General features: G+C 43.2%; 1 protein-coding gene across 1 annotated transcript in view; it reads left to right on the top strand.

Moving 5' to 3' along the window:
- LMBRD2 (LMBR1 domain containing 2) overlaps positions 1 to 18,367 on the top strand; it is a 420,428-nt gene that overhangs the window by 210,572 nt on the left and 191,489 nt on the right. The window contains exon 10 of the mRNA XM_086960534.1: positions 7,795 to 7,976. Coding sequence (XP_086816660.1) covers positions 7,795 to 7,976 — 182 coding nt within the window. The remainder of the gene's footprint in view (positions 1 to 7,794; positions 7,977 to 18,367) is intronic.

Here is an 18,367-nt window from a genome sequence, read left to right as displayed (position 1 = left end):
CTGTGACCAAAGGTTTCTCTTTACTACTCCGTGTTCCAAAGAAAATTCCTCGAAAGGACTCCTGGAATTCTACAGTTCTACTTAACCCAGCAAATAGTGTATGTTTGAAAAAACAGTGCATCTGATAGAAACATTTAATGTACTAAAAAAAATATTTTTGCTCCAGGAAAAGCATTGTTTGTACCAGTTATTAACCTATCACAGTGTGTGTGCCTGAAAATCAAAGATCATAGCATTTTCTGACAATACAGTATAATAGCAACACATTTGGTGCTGTTTTCTTTTTTTGCTGATTCAAAATATATTCAACTGTTCTACCATCATGTAACACATTCATGGCTAGAGCACAGTGTTTGCAAACTAGGCTGTTGCCTAAGGAAACATAACTCTGGGATTGGTTATGGCAGGAATTATTTGTTGCCCCGCTTTGTGCATTACAAATCATCATTTTTCTGACCGCTGTGCCATTCCAGACAAGAGAGTAATAACGTGCAAATGTGTCTTGCACCAGTATAAATGTTCCATCCTCACTAGCCACACACCATCTGATTGGGAAAACAAGCACCACCAGACCAGTTGTGGCGTTGCTGGGCCTCATTAGTAAGGTGCAGCTTGCAATCTAATGAGAACCCACAAAGCTTAATCCTGTTGGGTTGTTTGAGTTTCTGTCAGGGGGGACGTAGCCTGGCAGTTTGGGCTGAACTGTTCCTTTTTGTAGCAGGACAGAGTCTGATTTGCTTATGGCTGGTCGATGTCTGAAGTAGTATATTCGGCAAAAAAACTATGGACTGAAATGCAGCTTGAGGAATTACCAGTAGCTGAGATGAATTTTAGCACGCAACCCCCACTCTTTTTAGGTCGAGCCTAGTGTTGCAGCACATGCGCTGCTCGCTTTGTGAGGCGTGCTGTATTTGGGTATGTTTTAGAAGTGTTCTGGAAGCCCCCCTCATATTTTTCATTGGCTGGCGTTATCGTCCATGGTAAATGCTGGCTTCCGATTGATAGTGAGGCTTAATAGTCCCTCCTTGTTACCGTCCTCTCCAGTTTTGGGACCGCCCATCAGGACTGGATCTTTTACTTGCGGCGTTATATTGTCTCCTTTAATTAGTCGATAAGCACTTTTTTTCCATTCGCGCAATGGCGATAGCTTGTTCTGGCCTCTCTCAGTTTTCACGAACTGCGCCACAATAAGATCAACATTTTCCATGGATCACACATATCGGTCTACAGGCGAGCCAGGATTTGAACCTGCGTCCCTTTGTTCTTTAATGGCAACTCGCACTTAGGCGTCACCATTTTTTTGTAGAAGGGGTACAAAAACACCTCAGTTTACAGACTCCGCTTGTTTCTAATCTCAGTTTAGCTTTTGTGTGTAGAACTGGCTCCGAGTTTGTGAATTACGATTGATGTTAATCTAGCGCTTTTAAGAACACCCAGTTTTGGTAGACAAGGGGAATGCCCTGGGATCATACAACGCCTACTTCTGGGGAAGCTGGGATTGGAAGTTATGTCAACATTTTAACAATTAGGATTAGGGGAAGGATTGGCAGCAATTACTCCCCAGAGCAGTAAGTGTTTGTGTACAGTTGGTAGTAAATATAGTGTTATAGGCCGAGGCTTACTGCCTCACAACCCGCAGGAGCTGCGTAGACGGCAGGTTCTGTGCCTCGACCCAGGCAGCGCAGTCCCGACGGGGACTACCTCTGTCTCTCTGAACATACTGTAGACATGCTGACAAGTGCTGGTACATTCCACTGAGAGCGCCGTAGAGCTGCTGTGAAGTGCTAGGACTGTCCTAACAAAAGTGCTGTAGAGCTGCAGAGAAGTGCTGACACTGTCCTAATAAAGGTGCATTAGAGCTGCAGAGCAGTATCCATTGAAAGCTCCATAGAGATGCTCAGAAGTGTTGGTCATGCCCCAAAAAAGTGCTGTAGAGCAGAACAGTGCATTATTCCCCATTGAAATCTCTTCAGTTGATGAAAAGTGCCGAGACTTTCTCATTTAAAGTGGTATAAACTGGTAAGAGGAGCTGTCCTAACGAAAGTGCCGGAGAGCTGCGGAGAAATGCTGATACTGTTCCACTGATACTGCTATACCGCTGATCACAAGTTTTGGTATTGTCCCATTGAATGTATACATTGAAAGTGGTGTTTAAAAGTGCTGGTACTGTCCCTCTGAAAGTGCTCTACAGTTTGACAAGTGCTGGTACTGTCCCTTCGAGAGATTTATAGAATTTATGACAAGAGCTGATATTGCATCTTTGAAAATGATGTGCAGCTGGAGGCAAGCTCTGGTAATGTCCCATTGAAAGTGCTGTACAGCTGTTCAGAAGGTTTTGTACTGTCTCATTGAATGCGCTGTAAACAAAGGTCAGCAGAGCCGCTCTAGAGCCCGAGGACCAGGTCAGCAGAGCCGCTCTAGAGCCTGAGAACCAGGTCAGCAGAGCTGCTGTAGAGCCAGAGAACCAGGTCAGCAGAGCCTTTGTAGAGCCATAGAAACGGGTCAGGAGAGCCACTCTAGAGCCAGAGAACCAGGGCACCAGAGCTGCTCTACAACCAGAGAACCATGTCAGCAACCTGCTGTAGAGCCTGAGAACAAGGTCAGCAGAGCCGCTCTAGAGCTAGAGAATCCAGTCCGCAAGCTGCTGTAGAGCCATAGAACCAGGTCAGCAGAGCTGCTGTAGAGCACCAGAGAACCAGGTCAGCAGAGCTGCTGTAGAGCACCAGAGAACCAGGTCAGCAGAGCTGCTGTAGAGCCAGAGAGCCAGGACGGCAGTGCTACTGTAGAGTGCCAGAGAACCAGGTCAGCAGAGCTGCTGTAGAGCCAGAGAACCAGGTCAGCAGAGCTGCTGTAGAGCCAGAGAACCAGGTCAGGAGAGCAGCTCTAGAGCCTGAGGCCCAGGTCAGCAGAGCTGCTCTATAGCCAGAGAATCAGGTCAGCAGAGCTACGCTAGAGCCAGAGAACCAGGTCAGCAAAGGCAGTCTAGACCCAGAGAACCAGGTCAGCAGACTCGTTCTAGAGCCTGAGAACCAGGTCAGCAGGCTGCTGTCGAGCCTGAGAACCAGGTTAGTAGAGCCGTTGTAGAGCCAGAGAACCAGCTCAGCAGAGCTGCTGTAGAGCCATCAAACCAGGTCAGCAGAGCTGCTGTAGAGCCAGCAAACCAGGTCAGCAGAGCTGCTGTAGAGCCAGAGAACCATGTCAGCAGAGCTGCTGTAGAGACAGAGAACCAGGTCAGCAGAGCTGCTGTAGAGCCAGAGAACCAGGCCAGGAGACATGTGGTAGAGCCAGAGAACCAGGTCAGCAGAGCTGCTAAAGAGCCAGAGAACCAGCTCAGCAGAGACGCTCTAAACCCAGAGACCCAGGTCAGCAGAGCTGCTGTAGAGCTAGAGATCCAGGTCAGCAGAGTTGCTGTAGAGCCAATGAACCAGGTCAGCAGAGCTGCTGTAGAGCCAGAGAACCAAGTCAGCAGAGCTGCTGTAGAGCCGGGGATCCAGTTCAGCAGAGCCTCTATAGAACTAGTGAACAAGGTCAGCAGAGTCGCTCTAGAGACCGAGAACCAGGTCAGCAGAGCTTCTCGATGGCCAGAGAATTGAGCCAGAGAACCTGGTCAGCAAGCTGCTGTAGCGCCAGAGAACCAGGTCAGCAGAGCTGCTGTAGAGCGTTAGAACCAGGTCAGCAAAGCTGCGATAGAGTCAGAGAACCAGGTCAGAACAGGTGCTGCAGGGACTGGAGAGGTAGGAACGTAATCAGACACAGAAGAGGTGCAATGATGCAGCGTACCATGGCACATTCTGTCGCAATATTTTGCTCTTTTGTAATTTTACAACACAGTAGTACTGTCTGGGCAAACGTTTCTCCTCATTAGCAGCACTCTAAAACACCCGAATACAGCCGTCTGCAATGAAATGGTAATGCAAAGCATCTGTCCCCCCGGGGGACCACGACAATGCTTTTTAAAGCCTCTTTTGATCCATCTGAGCTAGAATCAAAGTTTGCAACTGATACAGAAAATCTGAATCATGCAGCAAGTGTGGAAAATATGTAAATACTCCGAGAACGCAGCGGCCACAATATTGCGTTATTCCAGTGGTTCTGCCTATGACTGTGTTGTAAATCCATGGAACTGTCCCCCAGAAGAATATTTGGGCAAAAAATAACCTCGAAGTACGGATTTTGTGGTACTGATAAAGTAAGGGTAAAAGTGGAGCCATGCACTGCAGTCAGTAAGGAAAGGGCAGTTCTGGACAGCATTATCATTCTGCTGGTAGCAATTCCCATGCAGGGCAGCGCCAAGTAGCTGGGATGCAGCAAGCATTTGCAATGCAATAGGTCTCTCATTTACGCAAGTTGAAGCTATTGGCATTGTAAATGACAATGTCTTTTAGTTAAGTTTTAAAACCCAAAACATAAGTAAAATGCATTGTCATTTACAATGCCAATAGCTCAAACTTATGTAAATGCGAGACCTATTGCATTGCAAATGCTTGTTTATTTAGGTTAATGAGGGTCTCGGAGCATGACCAGTATGCCAGACATGAGTTCCGTGCACACTGTGCACTTCACTGATAAAGTCCAAGATGGCAAAGACTGGTCTGGGGATCCTTGTGTTTCCATCTCCTGGGCATCTGGCATCACAGTTAAGGCTAGCCAGTTCCTACTGGAACAGGTCAGCGTCTGATTTGCATCAATCAATCAATCAATCAATCAATCAATCATTTATATAGCGCACTACTCACCCGGAGGGTCTCAAGGCGCTGGGGAGGGGGGGTCCGCTACTGCTCGAACAGCCAGGTCTTGAGCTGCTTCCTGAAGGCGAGGTGGTCTTGGGTCAGGCGGAGGTGGGTCGGGAGGGAGTTCCAAGTCTTGGCGGCCAGGTAGGAGAAGGACCTTCCTCCTGTTGTGGCTCTTCGGATGCGGGGGACGGAGGCGAGGGCGTGGCTGGTCGATCGGAGCTGGCGGGTCGGAGTGTAGAAGTTGAGGCGGCTGTTGAGGTATCTTGGGCCTTGGTTGTGTAGGGCTTTGTGGGCGTGGGTGAGGAGACGGAAGGTGATTCTCTTGTTGACCGGGAGCCAGTGCAGGTCTCTCAGGTGTCCGGAGATGTGGCTGTGTCGGGGGATGTCGAGGATGAGTCTTGCTGAGGCGTTCAGGATCCGCTGGAGTCTCTTCTGGAGCTTGGCGGTGGTTCCGGTGTAGAGGGCGTTGCCGTAGTCCAGTCGGCTGGTGACGAGGGCCTGGGTCACCGTCTTCCTGGTCTCGGTGGGGATCCACCGGAAGATCTTGCGTAACATGCGCAGGATATTGAAGCAAGACGAGGAGACGGCGTTGACTTGTCTGGTCATGGAGAGGGAGGAGTCCAGGATGAAGCCCAGGTTGCGTGCGTGGTCTGTCGGTTTGGGTGCGCTGCCTAGGGCGGGGGGCCGCCAGGAGTCGTCCCAGGCGGAGGGAGAGCAGCCCAGGATGAGAACTTCCGTCTTGTCTGTGTTCAGTTTCAGGCGGCTGGTCGTCATCCACTCGGCTACGTCTTTCATCCCTTCGTGTAGGTTGGCTCTGGCGGTGGTGGGGTCGTTGGTGAGGGAGAGGATCAGCTGAGTGTCGTCGGCGTAGGAGATGATGTTGAGGTTGTGTTGGCGTGCGATGGCCTCAAGGGGGCTCATGTAGACATTGAAGAGGGTGGGGCTGAGCGAGGAGCCTTGAGGGATGCCGCAGATGACTTCGGTGGCTTCTGATCCGAACGGGGGAAGGCGGACTCTGTGTCCTTCCGGCGAGGAAGGAGATGATCCACTCCAGTGCCTTCTCCTGGATTCCGACGTTGCTGAGGCGCCGCACTAGGGTGCGGTGGCAGACAGTGTCGAATGCCGCGGAGAGGTCCAGGAGGATGAGGGCCGCTGTTTCTCCGTTGTCGAGCAGGGCTCGGATGTCATCGGTGGCAGCGATGAGGGCGGTCTCGGTGCTGTGGTTGGCCCGGAAACCATAAGGCTGGTCCCAATCTGAAGTGCATAGCAATAAACAAAACGGACTGATTTCCAGTTGCTGAGTTTAATTCAAACATTCTACACACGTATTGTTTGTTTTCGTAAGTGAAACGTATTTTTAGAGTTGGTTTGGTGATCAGTTAATAAGAGGTGTCTGATGACTAAACTGCTATCCCTTACCTTGCACCCTCACATTAAGCCTTTTTTTTACCATTTAGTTTCTGTGTATGAAAACTACCTAGAGGCAGTGCCCTGGGCCTGTCTAGTGATCGCACAGAAAGTAAAAGCTGACACCGGAAACTGATTTTTCTGTAGGTGCTTGAATAAGAGGTTATTTTGACTAACTGGATGTGTGTGATAAATTGGGCTGTCATCTATATATCAAAAAAGTTGGTATCAATCATGCATTTTATATGAATGATTTAAAAACAATATATAGTCCCTTTCATTGGTACATAGGAGAAACATTACTTAGAATTAGCTGTCAAGTTTGGCGTGTAGGGAAATCTTGGATTTGAGCAACCTGATGTTTCGTTCACTCGGACCATTTATTGTATATCACTTATACTGCATTGCTCCTCTAAATAAATAGTCGGGGATCACAGAGCACCAGATTAGGCTTCAGGTGAGTCAGCTGTCCACAGTAAGGTCAAAATGTATCTCCACAAAGGGCAGAATTATCCCTTGCGTGCATCCTACCCAGAGTACATGTTGTCAGATGTTCCTGGATGTTGCTCAAGTCATATTGGGTGCTTCGGATTGCTCAATGTAGCAAACAGCATGTAAGAGGTACTGCTTTAATAATGCATGTTTGTTCAGTGAGCCCATGTTTTTGCTGAAGGATGCCTGAGCTGCTTCCTTTGCTTGGGACCGATTGAGGTGCAATGGCTTCTGATTGTTACATATTACGCTCGTGTTAGGGGCCTTACGGTGCTAAGCCGCAGTTTTATACCTTGGGTTAGCATTATTTCCTCAATGAGAGTTTATGCATCACCTCAAAACACCATGCGTTGTTATGGATGCTTCTCAGACTGACCTATTCCATACATATTGTACTCCAAGGTCGCTTAAAGGAGAACTGGTGTTGAGTCATATGGTGGTGCGTTACGATTGCACCCAGAGTGGCCTGAGCATTGATTGTTCAATGCCTTGGTATGTCGCAGTGCATGAAAAGAAGGTGCTATTATTGGATGTTGCAGAAGAAAGCGGATATCCTAAGGTCCAGTAGGCACAAAACCCACCCCTCCTTTGGATGGGTTTATTTTTTACTTCAAGAAAACCACAGGATAACAAATGAAATATAACTCTTGGCTCTGGCATCAAATATGATTATGACACTGGAAGGCAGATTATTTATTATGCCCATACTAGCAAACAAAGGGTAATGTAACAAAAAACCCACTGCTACTTAGTAATTTTGGGTTGAAGTTTGAACAGATTTCACTTACGTCGACATTTATACATTCTCTGTACTGTGTGAGTCATAATCCATAGTTCATCTCATGTGACTGACAAAACAGTCCCAATATGTACCAGATTAAGCCTTATTTCTGTACGGACCTACTCCCTTGCATTAAACTAAGTTAGGGCATGCACTTCTCGGTGTTCATATAGTATATAATAGTCAAACACTGCACGTGTATCTAAAGGATCAAATGTTCTTGCTCTCTCCAAGGTCCTTTTCTAAGTGTTTGTGCCTAGAAGTATTAAACAGCCACTGGTACAGGTAGGTAAAACTTTCAAAAACTGTAAATAATGTGAAGGATTTCATATGTTGCAAATGTTAACTACTTTTTACAATGAACATTTTTATTTATTTCAGAATGGTACTGGGAATGCCTTCTACGACCGTGGTTCTACAGGTTGCTTGCCATTGTGCTGGCTACCTTCTCTGCAGTGGTTGTATGGTCGGAATGCACTTTCTTTAGTACTCAGCCTGTATTGTCCCTCTTTGCAGTTTTTATACAGCAAGCTGAAAAAACCTACAACTACATTTATATTGAGGTCAGTACTATTCAGGCAGATAAAGTACTGTAAGTAATGTAGCATATTCTGAAAACCATCTTTCTGACATAGTTTTTAAGTTCTATAAAAATCAAGAAAACAATACCCTTTTAGTTAGTTTATTCTTATCATCTTTATGGTAAGTATTTTTTAGCTGATACCTTGGGCTGGGCTGAAGACCAACATGTGATTCCTGCCTACTAGGAAGGCTTTTTACACAGGGCCGGACTGGGAACCAAAACTGGCTCTGGCAAAGTGCTCGGCCGGCCCCCTCCTCCCCCCGAGGGGTACAACATTTACATAATTTGAAATTATCAGTCTCGATTTGACCTTTATTATTTTTCTGTAATATAGTTTATTAGTTATGATATTTGTATGGTGGCTATTTTTCTTGTTTTCTAAATGTTTTCTTATGTTTACCAGATTTATGGGAATATACTATGGGGTCAATTGACAAGCTTTTATTGATCGTTCTGATATTGCAATATTAATGGCAGTAGGGATGATAGTAAAGATAATCTTTTTGAGACATTGATTAGAGAATTCAGAAAACATTCCTTTGCAACTATACTTGCTTCTTCAGCACTTGATTTGTATAGATTAGTTTGCAATTTGAACATATCTTCACATCAGACTGTAAATCCTCTGTAGTTCCAGCTAGACATGGGGAGATGTTGAAATATCTTGTTAATCAGTTCTGAAGAACGATTTGTACTACTCTATATTGAAATACTATTACATATTTGAAGATGTTCACCCACTAGGGCTTCTTGTGTCATTACGTGAATCTGATATTTTCCATCACAATTCAGAACAAGATGCATTTTATATAAAGGAATTGTTAATTGGCGATTGATGTAAGCAAAATGAAACATATGGCATTTAAACCTATAAGAGTTTTCCTTGTTATGGAAATTAATTATTTGATGTTCAACCAGCGCAGAGCACATTTTTCCACATAACCGCACTCACAATTACTACAACTAACCAGCATTCTCAGTTTCTTTGTCTACTTGTAATACTGTTTGTTAAGAACAGTGGCCTAATCAGTCTTGTCTGGACTTCACTAAACTTCAGGCCCTATAGCTGTACGTGGGGTAAACCCATCTTCAAATTCACAAGTGCATGTACTTGCTTTTTTCCAGCTATCTGACAAATGCCTTTTAATCATCTGTTGTACATGTCCAAGGCACATTACTAACTATGTTGTCCTACCTACCAGGATTGTGATTAGCAGCCAATAGGGTTGCTATTATGCTATCTACAAATATTTATTATTGGGTTTTAAACAACTGTTCAGCTTATTTTCAGTAATCACCTAACTCATACCAGACTTCTTAGATTATTTTAGTTACTCTCTTCAACAATAAACCACCCATCCCCAGGTGCCTTCTGCAGTCAACGTCACAAGTTCAGACTATTGGCCATTTACATTCTGGATGGATAAGGCTATATATTGTGATTCTCCCTTGTATGTAACTGCATTCAGAGTTCATTACAAATTACTGCATATGGTTGGGGCCAAGACGCAACAGTGTTTCAAACTCCTTTGGGTTTTGCACAGTCACAATCTCTGAACTGTTTTTGAGTGTTGAGCATTAGCTCCTCTTTGCATTATATAGTTGTTATCAGCGATGGTAGAACTTTATTGAAATCAATATTATCCATAGAGAAAGATTGTCCAATGTTTATTGTGAATAACGTCTTTAATATTGATGTAACATATAGTGCCCTAACAATACAGCAACCAAACAGCCGACACGTGTTTCGCCCTCCGGTCAGTACATCCTGGGCTTTCTGAATAGGATTTGTGGCCTATACAACTCAAATAAATCGCAGCTTGATATTCTTCAAATCAAATAAATATATGTTGTTTTTTCATCAAATCCGAAGTCCGAGGTCAATCCTTCGCAGGTACACTCAAGAATTAGCGCGTGAAGGATTGACCTCGGACTTTGGATTCGACGGAAAAACAACATATATTTATTGTATTTTATTTGAAGAATAACACGCTGCGATTTATATGAGTTGTATAGACCACAAATACTATTCAGAAAGCCTTGAGAAAGCCCAGGTCGTACTGACCGGAGGGCGAAACACGTGTCGGCTGTTTGGTTGCTATATTGTTAGAGCACCATATGTTACATCAATATTAAAGACATTATTCACAACAAATATTGGACAATCTTTCTCTATGGATAATATTGATTTAAATAAATTTCTACCATCGCTGATAACAACTATATAATGCAAAGAGGAACTAATGCTCAACCCTCAAAAACACGTTAATGAATATGAGGCTGGAGTGGTACAGGGCCTCGAGCAGTAGCACCTCACTATAAAATCACATAAAATAAAGTAAATAATATCCAGTTCTAGGATCCTTGGACCTCGTCTTAAATTCTTCTAACAATCTCTGAACTGCCTGTGCCAGATAACTCTGCCCATGTTTCTGCAAAAAAGTGCATCTCCAGATCTAGGAGGTTGCAGTCTAGTACCTGAGCCCTATCTACTAAACCAGCTACAGACTTAAAAGTCAATAAAGGACCTGAGCACCTAACCAGTTCCGTACTTTACATGCTTTGACAAAATGTGGCCCTTTATAGACCTACGTAAGGGCCCCTCAGCCTTCTCCCTTTTTCAAATTTTGTAATTTGTATAATTGCCCTCTTAGTAACTGCAATCTCCAATTCTTTCTAACACGGTTCATTCATCCCTAAGAGGTCCCCTGGCATGCAATTTGCTAGAAAGAAAAACATATTTTCTTATGTAACTTTAACTGTTGATATTTCCTCTTTCTCCCTGAATCCATTAGCAAACATTCCCCAGAGGTTTTTACTATTGTTGACTAGCAATACATAGCGTCACACCTAATATTTCGCGCTCCATACTTTTTCGGAAATTAAATTCTTGAAACTAAGTCTCAACATCTTTTTTATCAATGCAAATCTCATGGTAGGTAAAGTTGTTTGACTTTTGGCACTTTATATTCCGCTATCTGCTACCCTTCTAAAAGATGCATCAAATAGCTCAGATTTCAGAATGCCTCTATGCTCAGCTGCTGCACTTGCCTCCCCTAGGGCTTCCCTCCCTAGTGCGTGTTACATTTGTTAAACTCTCCAAGAACTATGCAACATATAACTCATTAGAACTTTAGCCAGCTATGATCATTTCCTGTACAAGAAAATCTATGTTATACATTGCTTTTAATTTTCTCAGCTCTCCCCAATCTTAATTTCTTTCTTTTTTCTATAGAAAATTCTGCATCGTATTAAACATCATTGATCACTTGTTCCTTTTCCAGCATTAATATTCTAGGACAATGGTCACTGTTCATTCGTGTGCATATGTCAACATTTATATAATGGCTCCTGAAAGTAACACTGACAAAAGTGTCAATTATGAAGAGTACTCCATATATTATTCTAGTGGATCTTGCTGTTCTGTTCCCTGAAATGTTCCCATTTGTCAGAAACATATTATGTGCAGCTGCAAAATTCAGATTGCTTCACCATGCTTGTGTTTTCATGGAATTTAATACTCTCCTGATGATATATAAATATCAGTCAGACATTCCCGTTTTAAAGTTCCCAGTTAAAATGATTCTGTGTCCAGGGACCACTTACACACAATCTGCAGTTGTTGTAAAAAATTAATTTAAAGAACGTTGGTCTCCTAGCTGGTCCGCATGCAGGTGAAATAGATATTAATTAACTGCAATCTTAATAAATTATTTCCATCAAGAGAAATTAATTCTCCTTGGGCTAAAGTTTAGTTGGTATCAACTTTTTCATTACATGGGTGCATGATTATTAATCATGGCAATAGAAAAAAAATCAATGTTGCTCTTTTTCTTGTTAGTGACAGGGCAAAGCAAGCCAGAAATGGCTTTAAAATATTTTTTTCAAGGTTTCTTTTTGGTTTTTAACAAACGAACAGTGCAGCAGTCAATAAGATAAAATCATCTTATGCACATTAGCCGGTGTGCTGAAGCCAACAGTCTCCCAGTTCCAAAATGTCAAGTGACAATGAGGCAAGATAAAAACATTACATTAGGTACATGTGGTTGGGGGGAGTCGCACAGCTGTTCTGTACAGATTGACTACTCTCTGGACCCATTATCCACTCCACCAGATCCGAAATGGCTTTAAATTTAACCATGTTAACTGGAAAAGCAGAATTTTGTAATGACTAATATTAGACAAAACTAATCTTTATCAAATGTTAATGCCTATCCTGTAATAATCCAAGATATAGAACTGCAAATATATTGATTTACTATTATCAGCAATATTACCTGAATTAGTGTGAACTCAGTTTACTTGATGGAAGCAGTGACGTCTTTAATCCCACAGGGAAATTAAGCCGATTAGCCCACATCCTTCTGTGCTGCAAATGGTCGCATGTTTACAATGGTGCCTGGAGCTTTAGAAAAGACCATCTTAGTTCTACCATCAATCATAGGAAACAATAGTTATCCAATTAAATTAGGAGGCAGGAATGTAGCAGATCTCCTGACATTGAGCCTTAGTCACAAAACACGCCCTGAGTATTTTTAGGGAGCGCCATTGTCCAGAGGGGACTATCAACTTCCACCTGTTTGAAGCTCTTTTTTGGTAGTCCGTATTTGGACACATGCTATTGATGATCCATGTATGAATAAAGAATGTGAAATATGATATCATTGCATTCATTTTTGGCATGAACAAAACAGTTTCCATTTCCCAGTAGCTAAACTGATTTTAAACAGATAGTTCTGTATTCGCTTATCATTTTCTCACCAGTAACATTTTTGACGACCTTCATTGTGTCTCAAGGATATGTGATGGTTAATATGTTAGGTTACAGGTCCATTCCCATTGGTAAGATATTTTAAACATTTCTCAGATTATCCCTAAACCACAAAGGACTACTTAACCTTGGTTAAAGCAGCTATAGTTTCCCTTAATGACATTCCAAATTCACTACTCGGATTTTATGTCACTTGCCTAGAACAGAATCCTTCATTTTCATTGGCAAACAATAAGAACCACTTGATCCTCTTTTTGAGTTTCTGCAGTAGCTGGTTAGTTCCCTTTAAGAATTAGCGTGTTTGGATCTATTTTTACTCTTTTTACTATGAAATTCTAGAAGACTTGTTCTCATTCCTCCTGCACCTCCTCCTTTAGTATTTTTGTCCAGTTTACAGATCCCTAGGCCTTTAGCGTTGAGTGAATGCAATGTTTTGCACACTAGTTTGTCTTCACCTCTTAATGAAAACAAACAGTTGGTAACAGTTAATAGGAGCGCACAGCACATTCAAGGTATACGTGAGTCAACAAATAGTAAGTAAGGTGCTCAGGAAGAGTGGTGGCCGGTTACCATAACCCCAAAGATAAACCAGGATGTGGTTAAATTAACAAATTGTTGTTCCTTCGAGCACTCAATTTAATAACACACAGTCTTTGTAAAGTCTTCTCTGATCGATTTTTAATGTCCAAATCCAATTCAAATGTATCTCATCCAAGATCCACCAAATTATAAGACGCAGCCAACACGTGTTTCGTCAAGTCAGTAAAGACAAATGACTTCTTCAGGGCTGCAACCCAAAATATTTTACCGTAAATAACAGATTTTACGAATTATCCAAAACAAATTATTAACACTCCTATTAGATTTGTTAGGAGAGTTACTAAAGGGAAACACCCTCAAGCCTTCACGGGTTCCATAGAAAAAGTTTAAGATTCTTAAAGTTAAGGTTAAGAAGAAGAGCAGATTACACCAAAGTCGTGCTCCTATCACCAAAGAAAAGAAGAGTGTAAAGCAACAATCTTTCAGGTATTCCAATCCATATTAAAATTAGTCTAAAACAGTAGTTCTGGACAGTTACAAGTATTGTGGCTGTGATTTATTGATGACACCATTTCATCCCGAATTAAGTATAATATAGTAAAAACTATCTCTTTCTACATGCAAAACTCGCCAATATTTATATCAAAAATGGTGTCCACTGTATTTCACTAGTCCGGTAGATACAAGTCTATGGAAAAAACGGTATCTCTAAGTTACAGGAGAGTAGCAAGTACTTATATTCTTACTACCCGATATTTTAACACTATCCCTCACCTCCAAAAAGCGGTCCAGAAGTCAAAACCGGGCTCCAATCTTTGTTTACGTTGTAACACGAGTAGTAATCCTACAAATTCAAATTGGGTTGTGGTAAATATTCATATCCGATAACTTAGTCAGTATCATAATTGCTAGGGACTCAATCACTTGTGTAAGCTATACATAACTTAATCAAAAATATCTGAGTAGTTCGATTAAAAAACGCGGTTTAAATCAACTACGACTCAAGTTACTACGGTTCACTGCCATACGATGTGACAACAATTCCTCACCTTAATAAATAGTTTTAGCGGTAATCGGAAGATATATCGCCGAATCCGCACAGTTTCTTCACCTTAGGTGGATCTTGGATGAGATGCATTTGAATTGGATTTGGACATTAAAAATCGATCAGAGAAGACTTTACAAAGACTGTGTGTTATTAAATTGAGTGCTCGGAGGAACAACAATTTGTCTTCACCTCTTGTTGCAGCTTTATCTAGTGTCATCACAAGGCGTTTAACAACCAACTCGTGATCTGCAGGGAAGAAACCCTGAAGACTGTGGAGCAAACATGACAAAATCAAAGTCATGAAGTCCATACTCGACGTTCAGTCGCTCAACCCATGGAAACCTTATAATTTTAGAGGAGTCTCTACCTAAAAATCCTATGGTGGAAAGACACTCGCAGCATGCACAAGGCTGATCAATAGCACCTTCACCCAACAAAACTGTTTCATACAGCTATGCTGCTTGGTCGAATGAGGTCTCAGTTTCAGTAGTTCAATGTTTGTACAAGCACTAGTCTTAGGTAAGAGCCCTGCAATGACAGGCTCACTAGCTCCCTTTGAGCATGTTCACCTACACAAAATTGAGAGGGACCCTGAAGCTCTTGTGCCATGCGCTTTCCCATAAATAGGACCATATCAGTGCTTTCAGTTTTCTCAAGTAGGCCAGCCACACAGATGTTTTTTCATCTAGAGTGACCTTCTGGGTCTCAATAGTATAATCTAATAATTGCACTCTTTCTCTCGGTTCCAGCATATGTTTGGGGCGTGTAGACATGACTGGGCTGGTTGTAATATTTCAAGGAGGGTTTCATTGGCAGTAGCACATTTTGTCAATTTCATTTGGCCTTCCTGTTAAAGAACCATGTCAATTGCTACTGAATCTGTTTTGTGATCCAGGATTTCCAGTATCAATGCAATAGCTTCTAAAATCTGACCAAGTTTATTCAGTTGTATATTTCCCGCCACGGTCCACATTGTCTGACACTGTGCAATTCTGCTGTATTTGTTGTGTACTCTGTGTGACAAGGTGGGGAAGAGGTCCCTGACTTTACCCTTTTTTATGGTTGAAATCTTTTTCTTCACATAGGTCCACAGCAAAAGAATACAGTTAAGTATATCTCACTCATGGTTGTCAATATAGTGCTTATCCCAGCAATGAGTGTCATATGACTTATCATGTCAATTTTACTACAACACAAAGTAATGAAAAACTCATACCAACTCCCCTCCCCTAGTACTCCTTCGACAGTCCTAAAATATGTCGGCTGTGGTAAGGTGGGTCTAATCTATGTGACCTCTACTTGTCTCAAGGTCTATTCTGTCTCGAATAGTCTGAGGATTCGTAGATAATTAGGGCACGTGAGCTTTCTAAATTCAATATATAGAAGGATGAGGAACGGGCACCAGACCTCGCTTAAAGTGGCTTTAGTAGTCGTGAGGGTGGCCGACATCCTTTCCATCCCCAGAATAAACAAAAGTATATGTAGCCAACGTAGGTGTGTAGACCGCTAGAGGTTCCCCAATATGCAAGTATGTTCTGGAGCATGGTGCAAATCTCCAACCCCATCAGCCTCCCTTTGCGAGATTTGAGTGGATAGGTTAGGAGGTTAGACAAGCCCAAAACTGCGTATGCTGGGAACCGTGGTATCTGTGTGTCAAAGTATGCGCCCACTTCATCTAAGATTCGATCCCAATAAAATGTCAGGCTTGGACAGTCCCATAGCAAATGTAAAAGTGTGCCTGATGCTCCACTTCTACACTAACAGTTAGGGATACACTCCAGATTCCCTTTGTTAAGGTGTACTGGGGTCCTATACCAATAGGTAGCTATCTTGGTAGCTGTCTCCATAACTGGATGTATTCTGAGCTGTATGTCTGGAACGATAATATATCTCTGCCCACTCCTTATTGGATATTTCTCTCCCCAATTCCGTTTCCCAACTTTTTTAGGTCTCGGATGGTGAAAGCAGCGCGCATGCTCTGCCCTCGCTATACGAGAGCTTCTTGGAATCAATACAGATTCCAAAGCTGTCTGAGGCGGAGTTGAAGCCCCGCCCATCTTCCTCATTCGCTGGTGTCATCCTGCTTGCAAAACGCAGGCTCAAGAATGAAAAGGAGGCTTCCTAGCCCCTCCTTGTTGCCGCCTTGTCTCCTTTTAGCCCCGCCCATAGGGATTGGATCTCTCAGTTGCTGCTTCAGACACACTCTCCTTCATTAGCTGGGACGCACTATGTTTTTCACACAAACGCCAACAGCTTGTTAATTAAATAGTTGCTTCTGGGACAGGGCTGCCAATAATTGGAGATTAAGAATAAGGATAACATATTTACTAGTTTACAAGTAATATATGGGAGAACAGGTATTGTAGACAGGCTGCAGGACGGGACATTGACATTTGCCAACCAGTGCAGTCCCTGCCCTAGCTCTTAACATTTCCAGTGCTGCTGCAGTGCTTCGAGTCTGACACGCTCTTGAGCTGTCTGCAGCTTCCGCACTGTGTTCAAGGGAACGCGCGCTTTTCGTTCTGCAACAAACCAGATTCCCTGACCATTAGCCACAATACTAGATGGGTCGTTCTAACTGCACCCCATCAAATTTTTAAGTCAAATTACATACCACATGCTATTTATTGCTATACAAGCACTTCCGAGGCGGTGGGCGGTGTTTCACGGGGCAGCTGCGCAATCTATTCCGGGTCAGTACCCTTTTGTGGCCAATCGTAGGACAGATGAGGGTTGTGTTGACACCCTGTCACTTCTCGTTTGCTTTAGCTTGTAGTATATTGTGATGTTTCTGTCTCCTCGTTTGCCTTCGATGTTTGGCGTCACCTGGTTTTGAAAGCAAGAGGGAAGCATTACGACTTAATGATCCTGCGTTGGGAGGTAAGACTGGCTCCGTGAAACTCTCTCCGGGATCAGGGAGGGTCGGCCTCCTGCTCATCTCCAGTAAAGCCTCACTTAGAACCGAGACACACATCTGAGAAAGAGAACTGTTGCATGGTGTTTTAAGATAAGCACCCACCACCCAAAGCCTACGCATCACTATACCTGGTCTGTTTTTTTTTTTAGTTACTCATGTAAGATGCTGGCGGCCCTAAACCATTTCGAACAGGTGCAGCAGCGAGCCTGGCGTAGCATAGTGTCTGTTTTTTCTTTTTGGGAGAGCGTGTGAGAGAGACTGTTTGACTTGAATCACCTGGAGCACGGAGAGCGACCCGAGGAGTGACAAGAGGAAGGGGGGCCACATGGGGGGCCACGGAGAGGATCCCTTTCGCAGGAGGGGGCCGGGCCACAGTCTGGATAGATGAGGTGAGTGCACACCTCCCTTGCACTGACTACTGCTGTGAAATGTGGATGTTTGCAGGCACTCGTCCGTTGTCCCTCGGACAACAGGCAGAACGCTCGGTGTTGTTGTCTTTTTGGCACCTAGCAGGGAGTGCGCAAAGTTTATCAAACTTGGTGCGCAGTTCCTGTGGGCCCCCAGAGGGTGCTGGAAAAGGCGCGTTGGGGAATTTCTGTACCCTTTCAAATTATTTATGTATATTCGTTTTTTCCCAAAATCTGACAAGAATACTTTGTAATTTTGTTAGGGGTGGGACACACGTAGTTAGATAAAACTCTTTACACACCCGCACACACTGTGATGTCTGTTTGTTCTAAATTAACATTTTGTCACTTTCGCAGACCCCTTTACTCAATTTTCCTCCCCTCCTTGCTTAAAAATCCACAAAAAGACGAAAACAAACCTTAAACAAATATTGAACGAGAACAAAATAAAGTTTTGCCCCTTCTTCCAGTTTGTTTTTTTTTTGCCCAAGAGGGGCTAGTTTGTTTGCGCGTGATTGGGATGCGAGTAATGTCTTAAGATGTGTGTATGTGTTGAGCCATCGGGGTGTAGGCTTGCAGGGTAAAAAGTCACATCTGTGTGTGGCACTGAGCCAATCCGACAAACCCTGCCCTGGAGACATAGAAAAACAAGCATTGAAAATTCAATAGGTCTCGCCTTTGATTAAGT

The sequence above is a fragment of the Lissotriton vulgaris genome, chromosome 3_1 (genome assembly GCF_964263255.1).
Source record: "Lissotriton vulgaris chromosome 3_1, aLisVul1.2, whole genome shotgun sequence".
NCBI classification, from domain to species: domain Eukaryota; kingdom Metazoa; phylum Chordata; class Amphibia; order Caudata; family Salamandridae; genus Lissotriton; species Lissotriton vulgaris.
Note: the sequence above shows the minus strand (reverse complement) of the source record. Positions and strands in the feature narration are given on the sequence as shown.